Raw genomic sequence first — 17,723 nt, 5'->3', positions numbered from 1 at the left:
GTCTTTTTGTTGAATGGTGATATCTGTAAAAAGATAGCCATTAAAAAAAAAAAGTCCTCAGGTAGATGTGCTAGAGAAGCTTTAAGAGAAAGAAGTGTGAACAGAGAAGTATGAAGAAGAGGAAGAACATAATAAGCTGCAGTAGTGTTGATTGGCAGATAGATCTTGGATGCGTTGGCAGTAACGGTGGCCAATAGATTTAAAGAGGGATGAAGGAAGTAAGCTGCCAGAAAGTTTTACCATTTTTGAGTGAGGCAAAAATAACAATTTTACACTTTATGAATAGCCAATGGAGGGAGAACAACCATTGATAACCAAATTCCATAATCTTGGTCAGTGTTCTAAGTTGAAAGTACTTTAGTACAGTTAAAATGTTTTTTGGTTGGGGAGTAGTAGAAGGAGTATTTATTGACATACCAGTATATAATAAAGTAAGTGATTTAATACTATGTTTCACATTATATACTTTGTTGATAGCACAGAATAACTTTAGAAGTCAGAAAAGTGTATTTCTAAAGATTTTCATGGGGGAAAAAACTAAAAGTTCTTTCTAGGCCTTAATTTTCTAAATTATAAAATGAGGGGTTTGGATTAGAAGATTCCTGAGATCCTTGTCAATTTTACTTTCTGTGATTATTATCTGGTTGTAGTGTGAATTCTCCTTTGAAACAACCTAAATCTTGTTTTTGTTTGTTTGTTTGTTTGTTTTTTCTTGCAAGGTACTTGGGATTAAGTGACTTGCCCAGGGTCACACAGCTAGAAAGTGTTAAGTATCTGAGACTGAATTTGAACCCAGGTCCTCCTGACTTCAGGGCTGATGCTCTATCCATTACCTCATCTAGCTGTCCCTCTAAATCTTGATTATTCATAGAAAGCATTGTTTTTAGAATTGCAGATATCTTTTTTTTTTTTTTTTAATTAACATGCATATTCCCAGTTTGTCATTCAGAATAAAAATGATTTTATGAAGTAGAATTTTAATTTAAATATTGCAGTTTGGTGAGCACTTACAAATATTATGGTATTCAAATTAGATTGAAAATTATTTTAGTTATTCTTGTATATGTATTATGTCTTTAAGATTCCTGGATTTCCCAGTCAGCTTCATTTCCTCGAAATCAGAAGCAACCTGGAGTGGATTCTTTGTCACCAGTGGCCTCACTTCCTAAGCAGATTTTCCAGCCTCCTTCACAACAGCAACCTACTAAACCAGTTAAAGTTACTTGTGCAAACTGCAAAAAACCTTTGCAAAAAGGACAAACTGCCTATCAGCGAAAAGGATCTGCTCACCTGTTTTGTTCTACTTCTTGTCTTTCCTCATTTTCACACAAGCCTGCTCCAAAGAAACTCTGCGTCATGTGCAAAAAGTAAGGGATATCTTTAACTTTATTTTTTTACTGAACATATAGGTGAGTAGGACATTTTAGGGGGGAAGACAACAAAGTTTACTATTGTACTTGTGTTTTTATTGCTCATCAATTTCTGCTTGTTCATGTCCTTTTTAAAAATTTTTTTCTGTTACATTTTAAGTTTCAAACTGTCTTCCTTCCTCTTGCTGTCATTTGACATAGGTAGAAAGATGGATATAATATGCATACTTAAATTTATCTGTTCTTTCTCTGAAAGTAGATAGTGTTTTCTTTCACAGATCTTTTGTAGTTGACTTGAATATTTATAATACTCATAGCTTACTTCAATTCTTTGAATAATGTTACTGTATTTGATGTTCTCTTGATTCTGTTTATTTCACTCTTTATTATTTCATGCAGGTCTTTCCATGTCTTTCTATTCTAAAGTCAATTTGTTATTCTAAAGGCAATCATTTCTTCTAGTACAGTATTCCATCACAATCATCACAGCTTGTTTTAGGCATTTCCTAATTGATGGACATCCCCTTGATTTCCAATTTTTTTGCTGTTACAAAAAGAGCTTCTGTGTGAATGTTAGAACCTAGAAGTTATTTTTCTTTTCTTTTGATCAACTTAATTTTTTTGATAATACCTTTTTATTTTTCAAAATACATGCAAAGATAGTTTTCAACATTCACCCTTGCAAAACCTTGTGTTCCATATTTTTCTCCTTCCTTCTCTCCCTCACCCCTCCCCTAGACAGCAAGAAATCCAATATAGGTTAAACATGTGCAATTCTTCTAAATATATTGCCACATTTATCATGCTGCACAAGAAAAATCAGATCAAAAAGGAAAAAAAGAGGAAAAAAAAACCAAGCAAGCAAACAACAACCAAAAAAGGTGAAAATACTATGTTGCGATCCACATTCAGTCTCCATAGTTCTGGATGCAGATGGTTCTCTCCATCACAAGTATGTTGGAAAGTGGCCTGAATCACCTCATTGTTGAAAACAGCCAAGTCCATTACAGTTGCTGATCACCTTTAGAAATAGATCTAATATTGGTATTGCTGGGTCTACACATTTTTATAACTGTGCCTTATTTCAGTTTGCTCTCTAAAATGGTTGGATCAGTTCACAGTCCCACCAACAATATATTCTTAGTGTCCCATTTTTTTCTGACATCCCTTCCAATATTTGTCATTTTAGCTAACCAGATTGATTGGTGTAAGTTTATAAGTTGTTTTAACTTCATTTTTCTTTTCAGTCATGATTTAGAGCATTTTTTCTCATGGTACATCTAGTTTTGGCTTCATCAAAAATCTGTTCATATGACCATTCATCAATTGGGGAATGATTCATTATTATAAATTTGACAAGTTCTCAATATGGTTGAGATATGAGTTCTTTATCTGGGAAAATATATAAAAAACCCTAAATTTCTGCTTTCTTTCTAATTTGGCTACATTATTTGTACAAAACCTTTTTCACTTAATGTAATTGAAACTATTCATTTTTATGTCTTCCAATGCTCTCTTATCTTGTTGTTTCCTAAAGTTTATCACAGGGTGATATTTGGAGAGTTACACTGTCAGAAGGGCTTCTGGGGGAGTTTGATCCTTTAAACTGCTTTAGGCAGAAGGCTTTAGAATTTGGTAGGATGGTAGTCTGGGTAGTTCTTTTCTAATAGTTGGCAGTATCTGTGTTCCTAGTTGAGTAAAGTAAATTCTTGATGTCAAATGAAATTTTATAGCTATTTAGGATTATATTTTTATTAATGACAAAATTTTTATTTAGTGTATTTCAAAAAGTATATTGGGGGAATGTACTTGGATTTTTATTTATTTTAAAACATTGAACAAACCATTAAAATAATTTGGTTTTGTTTTGAGAATAGTTTGCTTTAAGTGATGTTCACTTTCTATTTATATAAGTTTTTTTTCTGAATTGGGATCTATCTTGCCTTGCCACTTAATAGCTTTGGTGAAAAAGACTATGTAATATTCATTCAAGTAAAGGGGAGGATCTTCCTGTCTGTAGTTGAATAAAGTTATTTTTAAATTCTGTATAGTTTAGAAGACATTTAGTTGTTGATTTCTCTAAGCATCTATTGATTTTCAAATTGTATTTGAAAAAAAGAATCTGTTGGAAAATCTGTTATCTTTGTGGCCTAAGGCAAATCATCTAATCTGGAGGTTCAATTCCTCACCTTAAAATGAGGGAGTTTGGGTTCAAAGTTGATCTCAAATTTCCCTTCTGACTATAAATCTTACCACTTTTTGTTTTTTATCACAACATGAGGTAGTGCTCTCCTACAGTAGATAGAATTCCAGGCGTACACTATTTGACCTCCAACACTTATTATTTATATATCCCTGGATGCTATATTCTCTGCATGCTTCAGTTTCTTCACGTGTAAAATGGGGATAATACTTACACCTACCTCCCAAGATTTTGGATCAAATGGGATAATAATTTAGCATTTAGCTAAATTATTTAGCATTAAACATGGTACCTGACAACATACAAATGCTTGTTATTTTTTCCAACTTTAATGCTATAATGCACTATATCATACCTACTATTGAGGTAAAACCTTAAAATGAATGTATTTTTGGACCTATTCTTATATAATTTTCTGATTCTAGTCTGAAGTTTATTCATTTGCTGTTTGCTTAGTGGAATTTTTACAGACTGGAATGTATTCTATTACCTTGAATCATATTGTCTTACAGGACTAGATTGTAGCTTGGCATGTGTTCACATATATTTGTAATTGACTCTAATATCTTTTCTTAGTATCATAAACATCTTAAAGTGGTCTTTTTACTGCATCCTTCCACTTAGCCTCCTACTGGGACTTCCATTCTTTAGAATTTGGTTGAGTCTGTATAAATATACATTTGAAGGTAGTAAGGATTTAATAATTTTTTTAAAAAATGCTTTATTAAAATGTGATTTTTCCCACCTTTTTTTTTTTTCTTCTTTTAGAGACATAACAACAATGAAAGGTACCATTGTTGCCCAAGTGGATTCAAGTGAATCCTTCCAGGAATTCTGTAGTACTTCATGCTTGTCACTCTATGAAGACAAACAGAATCCTTCAAAAGGAGTCTTAAATAAATCAAGATGCACAATTTGTGGCAAACTAACAGAGGTTTGTATTCTATATGTTTATTAATGATTGTTTAAGCTTTATTTTTCTATATTAGTGTATACTAGGTTGTTTTTTTTGTTGTTGTTTTTTAATTCGGTTGGCAAGATACCCTTGATGGCATTTGAAGAAAGAATTAAAGAAAATAGATTTCAACTGTACTGTATACTTATCTACTTGGTTGAAATGGGTTTTACTTTTTCTAGTAAAAATATATAGATTTTACATTTTTCATTTGGGTAATTTTTGAGTAGGAGTGAGTTTATTAAAGTCTGTAGTCTTCTTCCTCATGTCTCTACACATTTCTTTTCTCCCTTCCTCATTTGTAAAAGTAAATTGAGAATAGGTTGGCAACAAGGTGATTGGTGGGAAATTAAGTAATGATATTATTCAGAATTGAGGTGGGGGGTGATCAAGCATTTTAATAAATATGTTTTCATTCCTTTTAAATCTTCATACGCAACAGTTCACTTTGTTAGTTTAGTATTTGTTTTTAAATCTTTGAATTTTTTTTTTTTTTTTTTTTTTTTTTTTTAAATAATTCTTGATCCATTGCTCTTCTTGGGCAAAATCATTATCCTTCAAAGCTAGTTGGTTGTCAGTTTTCTATTTTTTGAAAATGAAAGTCACCTAGTCTTGTCTTTATAGCCACATTAGCTTTATTTTGAGGAAGGCTCATTTTTTTAATCTCTAAAATGGGATTGAGTTAAATTTTTAAAAAAATTACTTCAAAAAATCTAGATCGAATCTACTTTCACTTCCCCTTCTTCAGGGGAGTTAAATCTTTTGTCTTTTCATAATGATAACTAGTTTTTTTTTTATTGTAGTGTCATCTTTAATCCTGTATTTCATTTTTCTTTTTAGATTCGCCATGAAGTAAGCTTTAAAAACATGACTCATAAGCTCTGTAGTGACCACTGCTTTAATAGGTATAGAATGGCAAATGGCTTAATAATGAATTGCTGTGAACAGTGTGGAGAGTACTTGCCTAGCAAAGGGGCTGGCAACAATGTCCTTATTATCGATGGCCAGCAGAAAAGATTTTGTTGCCAAAGCTGTGTCAGTGAATACAAACAGGTAATTGTTTTAATAAAAATAGTTTTAATTTTAAAAAATGTGTGTGAAATGAAGTGACATCTTTTATCTCTATTCATAAGGCTTATTTTGGAAACTGAGACCTTATTTTCAATTTAGTATTATTTTCATAATTTGGTAATTATCCAAAGTGAGTTCTTTACATAAAGTTTTGAAAAATTTTTTTTCCTTTTAAAAAGTTAGGCTTAACAAAACTAAAAGATCACAAATTTCAATGTCAGGAGGAATCTCAGTGACTCTTCCCAACTAGAATTGTCTACATAATAGAGTTAATTATAATACATAAAAGTGGATATCTAGGTTTTGATTAAAGACCTCTAATGACCTTGGAGGCCCTTCTAAGATCTGGATGAAGAAAAACGCCATGTATTTAAAAAGTAAAAAAAAACCTGGATTCTGTTTACTAGTGTTTTAATTGCCAATGGTTTAGACAGTTATCTGTGGAAGAAGATAGTTCTGTTATTTACATTTTTTAATTTGGTTGGAAGTCACTTTTAGATCATGAAGGATTTGTAGATAAAATTACTTTAGGAGTAGCATTAAGAATCCTTATAGCCTAATGAAGAAAAATTAAGGGACAATCTAATTGGGAATAGTAGGGAAAAATGACTATAAAGAGTTTTAGGTTATTTCGTAGATGAGTTTTTAAGGATAATATTTGAGCTGTGTTATTGAGATAGTTTTTATTGAAGGAAAAATAATTGTTATCTCCTTATGTCCTTTGCCATAGTTTTTATTGAAGGAAAAATAATTATCTCCTTATTATGTCCTTTGCCTTTTCTGTAGCTTTCCATTATATAGATCATCAAATAATCTATTCTATCAGATAGTTTACCTGTGGTGTGATAGGGTAAGTAAATTGGGGTTTATAATTATGGAAAGCTGAATTAAATTGCCGTTTTTTTCAAGAGCAAAGACTTCTATATAATACTGTAATTTTATGAAATGAAAGTATAGAAACAGGAAAGTTGAAGTGACTTAGAGATTAAAATTGTGGCTACAAATAATAAGCAAAAATTAATATATTTTTTACCCAGTGCTGTATTTTTTAGCTAACTTTAGGTAAAGTCTCATAGATAAATTCCTATCTTTTATGGCAGATAATTGAGACACATGTAGCATAGTTGAAATTTTAAAAAAGAGCTTTAATACTAAGCTTTAACCTTTTTGATTTTACTTACCTAGGTTAGCTTTCCACTTTTTTTTCATCTTTCCTTTCCCTCAACACTCTTGTTTTTTAGTTGCTAGTGGATTCTACCTGCACAAATGTATGTGGGGATCTCTCTTTTTGTCACTTGCTTTCTCAGAGTATATACATAGTTTTAGAATCTTTGGATCAAAGCATATGGGCTTATTCATATCATAACAAAAAATTTTTTTTCAGATTAATTTTCAACATTCATTTTTATAAGACTTTGTGTTCCAAATTTTTCTCCTTCACCTTCCCCCTCCCCAAGAAAGCAAGCAATCTGATAATAGGGTAAATAAATACAATTTCCCTAAACATATTGCCAATATGTAAGAAAAAATCAGACCAAAAAAGGAAAAATGACTAAAAAGGTGAAAATGCTATGTGTAAAAATCTACATTTAGACTCCATGGTTCTCTATGGATGTTTTTTGGCATTTTCCATTCCAAGTTTATCATAATTGCTTTCAATCACTGCATTGTTGAAGAGCCAAATCCATCACAGTTGATGATTTCATAATCTTATTGCTATCTACAGTGTTCTCTTGATGCTAATCATCTCAGCATCAATTTAACAGTTCACTCTTTTCAGGGTTTTCTGAGATCACCCTACTCATTGCGTCTTGTAGAAGAATATTTTATTATGTTCACAATTTATTTAGTCATTCCCCACCTGATGAGCATCCATTCAATTTCCACTTCCTTGTCATTACAAAAAGTACTGCTACAAATACTTTTTCACATGTGGGTTCTTTTCCCTTTTTTATGATCAGACCCAGTAAAGACAATGCTGGATCAAAGGGTATGCACATTTTGATGTCCATTTGGGCAGAATTCCAAAGTGTTCTAAAGAATAATTGGATCTTTTCATAACTTTTCCTGTCATCTTAGCCAATCTCAGAGGTATGAAGTGTGGTACCTCAGAGCTGTCTTAATTTGCATTCTCTTGATAATCTTGTTGATGTGTACAGTATTCTCTTGACTCTATTCAAATTCACTTAACATCCATTCATGTAAATCCTTCACGAAATCAGCCTGCTCATCATTCTTATAAAACAGTATCATTCCATCATATTCATATACCATAATTTACTCAACTATTCCCTAACTGATGGGAATCCACTTAATTTCCTTGTCACTACAAAAAGGGCTGCTACAAATATTTTTGCATATATTGGTCTTTTCCCCTTTTTTTATAATCTTTTTGGAATACAGATCTAGTAGAGACAATGCTGAATTAAAGGGTATTCACAGTTTGATGGCTCTTTAGACATAGTTTCAAATTGCTGTTCAAAGTGGTTGGATCATTTCACAACTCCTCCAATAAAGCATTAGTACCCCAGTTTTTCCACATCCCCTTTAACATGTAACATTGTCTTTTCCTTTCTTCTTGGCCAATCTAAGAGATATTAAGTGGCACTTCATTTTTTCTTCACGCTAATAATTAAAGTTGGAATTTTCCAAATATAAGCTAACTGGGTAATGACTGAGAGTGAGAGACATGTTAAAGCAAATTTAGAGTATAATTTGAGTATAATAATATATTATTAGAGTATAAATTGAGATAGAGTATAATCTATCTTTCACCTCTGTTTCTTTCCAACTTAATTTCTTTCATTCTGGATTTATTTCTTCATCTGGTAAGGGAGAATTATTCAAATTTTAGTGGTTCAATTTTTTGCCAAATGTAATATCTTAATCTAAAAGTATTCTTTCCAATCCCATGTAAAGTTAGTTTTCAGTATTTACATTTGTGAGATTTTGAGTTCAAAATGTTTTTTCTTTTTTTTCCCTTTCTCTTCTCCTTTCCCTTCCCCAAGACCTCAAGCAATCTGATATGTTTTATATGAACAGTTACTTTAAATGCGTTTTAAGCTTTGATATGTATTCACTCTACATAGTTCTTTTCTCTGGTTGTGGATGGCATTTTCCATTCCAAGTCTATTGGAATTGTTTTGGATAGCTGTATTACTGAAGAGGGCTAAGTATATCACAGTTTATCATTGTACAATCTTGGTATTATTATGTGTAATGTTCTCATAGTATTTAAGTTCACCTCAATCAGCATCAGTTCTTATAAGTCCAGGCTTTTCTGAAATCATTCTGCTCATTTTTTATAAAATAGTAGTAATCCCTTATATTCAAATACTACAACTTATTCATCTTTTCCTCAATTGTTGGGCAGTCACTCACTTTCCAGTTTCTTTGACCATTAAAAGAGCTGCTACAAACATATTTGCATATATGATCCCTTTTCCCTCTTTGATAAAACCTTTGGGATACAGACCAAGTAGTGATATGACACTGCTGGATCAAAGGGTATGAACAGTTTTATAATCCTTTGGGCATAATTCCTAAATGCTCTTAGATTATTTCACAACTCCACCAGCAATGCATTAGTGTCTCAATTTTCCCACATCCCTTCCAACATTTATCATTATCTTTTCTACTTATCTTAGCTAATCTAAGGTGTGAGGTGATTCCCCAGTGTTTTAATTTGCATTTCTCTAATCAATAGTGCAAATATAATTTTTTGATCTTTTTCCAGGTAGGTAGTCATCCCAGCTTCCTGAAGGAGGTTAGAGACCACATGCAGGATTCCTTCCTTATGCAGTCAGAGGTAAGAATTCTGTTATTGCCTTTTCAGTATGATCTTATCAGAATCTGTTTTAAAATGGTTTTAGCTTTACTTTTATTCTTATCTCTTGGTTTTATACAATTTTTTTTTGGTTAAATCTTTCCTGTTTCTCTAGTAAGCCATCCTTTTTTTTTTTTTTTTTTTTAATTATAGCTTTTTATATACAAAACATATGCATGAGTAATTTTTCAACATTGACCCTTGCAAAACTTTCTGTTCCAACTTTTCCTCTCCTTCCCTCCACCCCCTCCGCTATATTAAGCCATCCATTTTAACAAAAGATTTTAAAAGGGTGAAACAAAGCAGCTTAACAAAAATAACCCAACACGGAACCTTGTCTTATAATAGTTGCAGTGTCCCATCTTCAGTAAATGAAATATAGTTTCTCAGCTATTTTAACCTCAAACTACGTATGACTAAAACTTCAATTTTTTGCTTGAAATTGCTTTACATTCTATTTTAATTAAATATAAACTTTAAGTGTCTGTGCTGTACAGAACTTTCCCTTTTTCTTTTTTTTATTTTTTGTTTTAAATAACTTGTCCAGGGTCACACAGCTACTAAATGTTAAGTGTCTAGGGTTGGATTTGAACTCAGATCTATCCACTGTGCCATCTAGCCTGACTTTTTGTCAGCCCTAGGCAGCAATTAAAAACTTTAAATAGTTACTTATTTTTGGTGCTTACACATGTTAAATCAGAAAAACCTGCATTTATATTTTGCAGAAAATTAACTGCGATAATAATTGAAAGGAGTTCATTGTGGGCTGACTGATAAAAATCTTATTTATAAAGAATCTGTGGGGCTGCTTATCTTAGAAATAGTATGGGCACTATAGCTAGATTTTTAAAAGACCTTGACTAAAAAGCAAAGGCATTTAAATGGGTATGCCTTATGGTGTCATTGAGGAAACCCTTGTAGAATGATGTTATCTTTATATAAAAAATATTATATTGTTAACATTATAAGACATTGAGAGAGAATAGTAGAACATGTTAAGACTTTAGGTAGGCTTTATAAATGTAATAAATAATATAAAAAATAATACTACAAAAGACTTTACCTTTATGTGTTCTACATGGCCTTCTTTTTTTTTTTTTTTTAACAGTATTTTATATTTCAATAATTTGTGATTTCTTTATGTGCTGTTTTACCTTCAGATAGTTTACTACATATGATTTATCTGTGTATAGGAAATCCTTTCAACTTAAGTTTGCCTAATATGTGTGTTTTTCAGCTAAAGCATTGCAATCACAATTCCATTTCAGTTTTCATATACAAGATTTTTGTTACATATGCAGTGGAAGAAATTAAGAATAAATAATTACAAGTTTTTTCCTTAAATCTGGCATCCTACTTCATTTTTTTGGGGGGGGAGGCAATAATACCTTATTTTCAAAACATATGCAAAAACTTTTCAATATTCATCCCTGCTAAACCTTGTATTCCAAATTCCTCTCCCTCTCCTACTCCTACTCTAGACAGCAAGCAAACCAATATGTGTAAAATATGTTCTTTTACACACATTTTCACATTCATCATACTGTAAAAGAAAAATCAGATCAAAAAGGAGAAAAAAAATGAGAAAGATAACAAAATGCAAGCAAACAACAAGAAAAAAAAGATGAAAACACTATGCTGTGATCCACACTTAGTCCTGACAATCTTTTTCCTGGATGCAGACGGCTCTCCCCATCACAAGTCCACTTGAGTTGGCCTGTTGATTTCTGTTGTTAATGTTATTGTGAATGGCTACACATTTGTTCTGCTGTACATATCTTCCCCAGCATTGAACATTAAATATTATTGTAATAATTAAAAGATAATAGGAAATAGATTGTGTGTGTGTGTGTGTGTGTGTGTGTGTGTGTGTGTGTGTGTGTGTGTAGTATATGGTGTGGTTTCCATAGAGGTTTATAATGAGTGTAAAGTTCCTTTCTGAATTTGGTCATATATCATTTCCATTTTTTATTTTGCTAGCAAAATGACTAAACTTTTAAATTTCTTTTTTTTTTTTTTTTAAATTTAATAGAATAAAAATTTCCTGACCATCATTCAAAAGGGTCTGTTGATTTTCTTTGTACCATGTACTTGTATATGTTTTTTATTTTAAAATAAAATTTTTTTATTAAATTATAAAAATATTGCATATTTGTAATTTATTTAAATTTAATATTAAATCAATCAACTTTTATTTAAATATTTAGATTTTAGAGTAATTAGATTAATTAGATTTTTTTTCCTCCACTCACTGGAAATCTCCTTTTCTCCCCAATCTTGATTAAGAAAGGGTGAGGAACCTTAAATCTGCTATAAAGATGTATAGTGAACAAAAATTCCCACGTTGTCACCCTATCCAAAATATGTGTTAAGCTATAGTTTTGTTTTCATTACCTCTTTTTTATGAATTGGGTAGCATGCTTCATCACATTGATGAGAATTCCTACATTTTTCAAAGTTGTTTGTTTTTACAACATTATTGTTGTATTTTGCTCATGCATCTTTTCCTAATTTTCTTTAATTGGAATTTCATGATTTCTTAGAGCACAGTAGTATTATATCATATATGTTAGCTAAGGTGTAAGATCAGGAAGACTTGATTTTTCTTTTAGACACTGTTTATCCTGGGCAAGTCATTTAATCATTATGCGCCTTAATTTCACGAATGACAAAGTGGGGATAATAGTAGGGTCTAATTCTATTGTTTTTTTTGTTTTTGTTTTTTTTTTTGAGTGTCAAATAAGATGTTATTTGTAAAGCAGTTAGAATAATGCTTGGCACATAATAGACACTGAATAAATGCTTATTCCCTTCACATATCATAACATATAGCTATTCTCCATTTCATCAGCAGTTGTCAGTCCAATAGGTAGGATGGGATATAAAAATTAATTTTCATTTAAAATCATTTATAGAAAGCATAAACCATTTGGGAATCAACATGCCAAATCCCCGACAGGAACTCTCTATGTAGATAGATCCATAAGTCTCTTTATACAGATAAATGCAGATCTAAGTCATGAATCAGTATAAAAACAATGACCTTACTACTTCAATTGACTTATTCATTGCTATGTCAATTACAGTATTACTTTAAAAGAGCTAGAAGAACGAAACTCATCTGAAAGAATAAAAGGTCCAATAGTTAAAGGAAATTGTGTGTGGGGGTGTGTGTAAAGGAAAGGGGCCTACCATTATTACCAAATTTTCAGATTGTCAAAAAGTAGTAAACATCAAGATAATTTAGTAGTGATTAAGAAACAGTTCTATCGAACAGATTGGGTGCTCACTAGAGAAAAGCAAATGAATATAGGACCAGTGTTTGGGTATATCCAAACTTAAGACTCCACATTCAATAAAACTATTGGGAATTTACTTGGCAGAGTTGTAGTTTTGTATTTTGTATTCTATAAGAACACAAACTTCAATTGGGTACACACATTGGGCATAAAAGGAGACATTACAAAGTAGGACAAGGAAGAAGTTTTCAGTTTGATAGGATTGATAAGTTCATAATTAAATATGGGATAGAAAATTTTATAGGTGAAATGGACAGTTCCTTATGTATTAGGAAGGTATTGTAGGAATAGTTAAAAACACTCAGTATTTCAGGAAAATTTACCTGCCTTTTAAATTACTCTATTAATTGTATCCATATAGAATGTTCTTTTCAGTCAAGTAATCATAATCATATTTTAGTACCTATCTCATAGGATATATTTTGTGAGAATCATATGAGATATGAGATAAAGGGTATAAAGGAAATGGCCAATTTTAAAGTTCTATATAAATTCACTTCTTGAAAATCAGTGATCCTGATAAATACTTAACACTCATAGCATTTCCTTTGATTATTTTTTGCCTTGGAAGGGAGGCAAGTAGTTTATATTAATTTACATTAATTAATTTCAAAGTTTTCATTTATTTGGTAAATCATTTACAACCATAAAATAGGCTTTTGTCAAGTTATGTACAGATAGGTTGTACTCAGTAACATAAATACAAAGGAATAACTGTGAAGATATCTTTTGCTTAAAAATGGGATATGGTGTTTGCAAATAAGTCCCTATTAAACCAGAGATGGATCTTACCTCTGTCGACTATATTATTCCCCAATAGAAATTCAGTTAATTAGCATAAAGGGGACAGGAGATAACCTTTTGTGTTTATATGTGTGTTTCTCTGTCACTAGTTATCTAGAATCATCTTTCTTTGAGGTGTCATACAAGTATACTTTGTAGAGTGGATGGCTTTACTTTAGTTTTAAATGTATTTTTCCACTTGTATTTAATACCATTAAAGTATGCAAGTTATTGTTCCAAGAGAAGTACTGGAGTCAATATGAAGACTACCTCAGTAGTCTGTAGGAGAGTTAGTTGATTAAAACCAGAATGAAAAATGAAGGGAAAAAATGTGAGAGGTGAGGATGTAGATATCTCCAACTAGTTGTCTTGCCAAAATCAAAAACTAATGTGTCATATCCTGTTTCTCCAAACATATAGGTGGAAATATCATACTAAGTTAGAGGTGAAGAATAAGAGTTAGGATTGATGTGTATTATTCATAAAAGTGAGAAATGAACTTGGGTGAGAGCACAGATAGGGTAGGGAGACTTTGAGTTGAGAATGGGGTGGCAGGCAAGTAATCTAGTTATGAAGAAATAAGGTGACATTTTGGTCTGAGAACTGTAAGAGATGACTAGTCAAAAAAGTTTTAAGGTAAAGGACAGGAGAGTTATGTCTTGAAAGATATGTAATCTAATTTTCTTCTAAAATTGAGTTTCAGTTTAAGTGGGTTTGTGTGGACAGTAAAGGAATTTAGCAGAGAAAGGAATATCCAAAATAGGACAGTAGTTTGGGTCATGTTTTTGGTTTAGTTTTTGTTTCATTTGATAGGCAATGGGGAAGGAATCATTTGCTAAGGAAAGATAAAAAGATAAAACTTGAGTGTGATAAAAGTATCCTAGTTTTAAACTTTTGGATCTAGGTTATATCTCATACTGTACTGAACTTTTATGAATTTTTAAGATGATGTGTTTCACTTTCTTTCACTTTCTTTTATCTTTGCAACCACTTAGTTTGGTTCAGTTCAGAAAGTAATTCTATTTGGTCCTATCTTCAATGGAATAATCAATCCAATCAGCAAGTATCAAGTACTTAATATGGGCCAGGCTCTGGGCATAAAAAAAAAAAAGTGTTTGAAGAGGTTGGAGGAGAGTGTATAATAGAGAAGGAGCTTGGCTAGTGAAAGGCCTTGAAAGATGGTATAGAATTTTGTACATGATAAATAGAGAGATTGGTTGGTTGGTTTGACTGGATCATATATATGTTCAGTGTAGGAGAGCTGGTGTTACTCAATAAAGCCAGAAAGATACATTGAGGATATGCTGTGTATCCTCACACAATTTTTAGGGTGTGCATTATTGGCATTAGAAATAGTTCAAAGACTAGTTTGGTTCACTCAAAGTTTGAAAGGGAGAATAACATACAGTGAGGTTGAAAATGAAAGATGCAGCTAGATTATTTAGGGATTTTTAAAACTAAGCAGAGAAATTTATAATTAATTTGGGAACAAGTGAAAATCTTTATCTGCCTATTTTTCTTCTGGACTGCTTCATTGTACTTAATTTCATTAAATGTTCATTTTTCCCCTGAGGGGTTATATTCATTTTTGCTGGGTAGTGCTTTTTGATTGTAATTTTAGCTCCTTTACTTTCTGGAATAGCATTCTAAGCCCTCTTGATTCTTAATGTTGAAGGTGCTAACTTTTGTACTATATTTGAATTGTTTTTTTCTGACTTTTTGGATTATTTTCTCCTTTACCCTGAGACCTCTGGAATTTGGTATAATATTCTTGGGAGTTTTCATTGGTGATTGGAAGCTTCTTTCAATGTCTATTACCTTTTGGTTCTAGGATGTGGGGCAATTTTTCTTTGTAATTTCTTAAAATATGTCTAGGCCTTTTTTTAGGGAGGGAGTAATGGCTTTTAGGTGGTCCATTAATTCTTAAATTATCTGTCTTTAACCTATTTTCCAGTCAGTTGTTTTTCCAATGAGATTCTTTTGATTTTATTGTATTTTTGTTGTTTTATGTATTTGGTAATTTCCACTTGTCCCTTTCTGATTTTTGAGGAATTATTTTCTTCAGTAACCTTTTGTATCTCCTTTTTTCTTTGACCAATTCTACTTTTTAAGGAATTTTCTTCAGTGAATTTTTTTATCTTTTTCTATTTTGCCAATTTTCTTTTTTAAGGTGTTACCTTCTTTAGTTTAAACTTGGTCTCTGCTCCTGGGATGGAGTCATCATTCTCTCAAAGTTCGGGTTTTTCATGCTGTTGTTTTCAGCTAATTCTGGCAATATATAAGTTTTCAATTCTTTCAAGATGGTATGTCTTGTTACTTTTCTCCTGGCCTGTATTCTGGTTCTGAATGACCATCAGCTTTAATGTACTTTTCATTTTGTTCTTTTTCATTTTGGAACTGTTTCTGGTAACAGAAATCTCTGTCCTCCACCCTGACCCTAGTGTACAGTTAGCAAATATGAGGCCCAGGTATAAAGCAAACTTAGACTTGGTTTAATTCGCATTTTTCTTTGACTGATTTTCAACATTTTTTCCGCATCATGTCTTATTGATAAGTTGGATTTTTTAAATTGAGAACCACCTTTCACTGTCCTTTGAACATATATTAGTTTGAATGCCTTTTGTTCTTGTAAAATGGAATTAATTCCTTTTACATCTTGGAAACACTGCAGCTCTTTTATTGTTTTAGTCATCACAGATTGCATTGCAATCTTTTCAGTATGCCCAAAAGTGACAAAAATCTTTATTCAAAAATTATTTGGAGTTCAATCTAGGGATTCATTTTTAAATTTACATTTAAATTATTATTATTTTCTGGGAATTTACCTTGTTTGCAATTATGTTTCATATTTTCTGAATTCAAACCTTTGCAAACTTGTTAGCCACAAAGAAATGTGTGCCGTTCTTCCTAAATAATCACATAGTTGAGTGCTTTGAATTCTTGTTTAGTTTATCTGTAATCCAAAGTTGCATGTGATGTGAATTTGGTAGAGAAGAAAACTATTTAAAAGATAGATAATATATTTGGAAGTTAGTATCTTTGTTTAAAATAACTGTAAACTGTTGAGGTTTTGGTAATCTGTACCCATAATTATGAGGAAGCTATTTTTTTAAAATTTCATACCCAAATGTTTCCATAATTATGGACTATGTTTTCTTGTCAGCTGAATTCCTGACAGTCTTGACTTTTATTTTAAAGTAATAATAGTTTTTTATTTTTCCAAAATACATGCAAAACTTTGTGTTTTTTAATTTTTCTCCCCCCTCTTCTCTCCTCCCCTGGAAAGCAAGTAATCCAATACAGATTAAACATGTGTATTTCTTCTAAACGTATTTCCATATTTATCATTCCACTCAAGAAAAATCTGTTTCAAAGGGGGGGAAAATGAGAGAAAAAAAAATAAGCAAACAACAAAAAAGGTGAAAATACTGTGCTGTGATCCACTTCCATTCTCCATAATGGTCTCTTTGGATGCTGATGGCTGTTTCCATCACAGTTGGTTATCACATAATCTTGTTGCTATGTACAATGGTCTCTTGGTTCTTCACTTGTCACTTTTGTTTTGTATACATTATATTTAAACTCTTACTAAAAGCCAGTCAAAAAAAGTAAAACAGATTAATTTGATTGAATTTATTAGCTTTTTGATTTATATGGTTTTTTGATTTGTCAAAGTAATATTTGCTTACTTTTATAAATGTTTCCAATCAAAATACCATAATACAAATACAGATTAACTTTTTAAAATAAATTTTCTTTGATTTTATTTTAATATCTTAAATAATGCATATTGTTTTATATTTTAGAAATATGGCAAATTGACAGCTTGTACTGGTTGTAGAACACAGTGCCGGTTTTTTGATATGACTCAGTGCATAGGTCCTAATGGGTATATGGAGCCATACTGTTCAACAGCTTGCATGAACACACACAAGACAAAATATGCAAAATCACCAAGTAAGTTTTTAAGTTTTTTTTAAAAATTACCTCTATATATCTACCTACCTGCCTACTTCTGCTTCCTTTGGATATTTTTTCTTTAGCTTTTGATATTTTAAAAACTAGTTTATTGTTATTATTATTGTTGTTGTTAATTTGTTAATTTAGTAAGAAAATACTAATTTCATACTTCCCCCCAAAAAATTTTTCTAAAATGTTCTTGTTGAAGTCTCCATGGACAAGGAGAACTAATATTCAGAGCCCACTCAGCTTAATA

At 31.4% G+C, this 17,723-nt stretch overlaps 1 protein-coding gene across 11 annotated transcripts in view; it reads left to right on the top strand.

Moving 5' to 3' along the window:
* Positions 1-17,723, top strand: part of ZMYM2 (zinc finger MYM-type containing 2) — an 80,183-nt gene that overhangs the window by 32,165 nt on the left and 30,295 nt on the right. For 10 of the 11 annotated variants that reach the window (XM_074303705.1, XM_074303706.1, XM_074303709.1 and 7 more), the window contains 5 exons: positions 1,082-1,367; positions 4,342-4,507; positions 5,369-5,581; positions 9,336-9,407; positions 17,314-17,464. In XM_074303705.1, the coding sequence (XP_074159806.1) occupies positions 1,082-1,367; positions 4,342-4,507; positions 5,369-5,581; positions 9,336-9,407; positions 17,314-17,464 (888 nt within the window). Of the gene's footprint in view, positions 1-1,081; positions 1,368-4,341; positions 4,508-5,368; positions 5,582-9,335; positions 9,408-10,906; positions 11,180-17,313; positions 17,465-17,723 lie in introns of those variants that run through there. The other variant, XM_074303714.1, reaches the window with a different exon arrangement.

Source organism: Sminthopsis crassicaudata, chromosome 3 (genome assembly GCF_048593235.1).
Source record: "Sminthopsis crassicaudata isolate SCR6 chromosome 3, ASM4859323v1, whole genome shotgun sequence".
In the NCBI taxonomy this organism is placed as follows: domain Eukaryota; kingdom Metazoa; phylum Chordata; class Mammalia; order Dasyuromorphia; family Dasyuridae; genus Sminthopsis; species Sminthopsis crassicaudata.
Note: the sequence above shows the minus strand (reverse complement) of the source record. Positions and strands in the feature narration are given on the sequence as shown.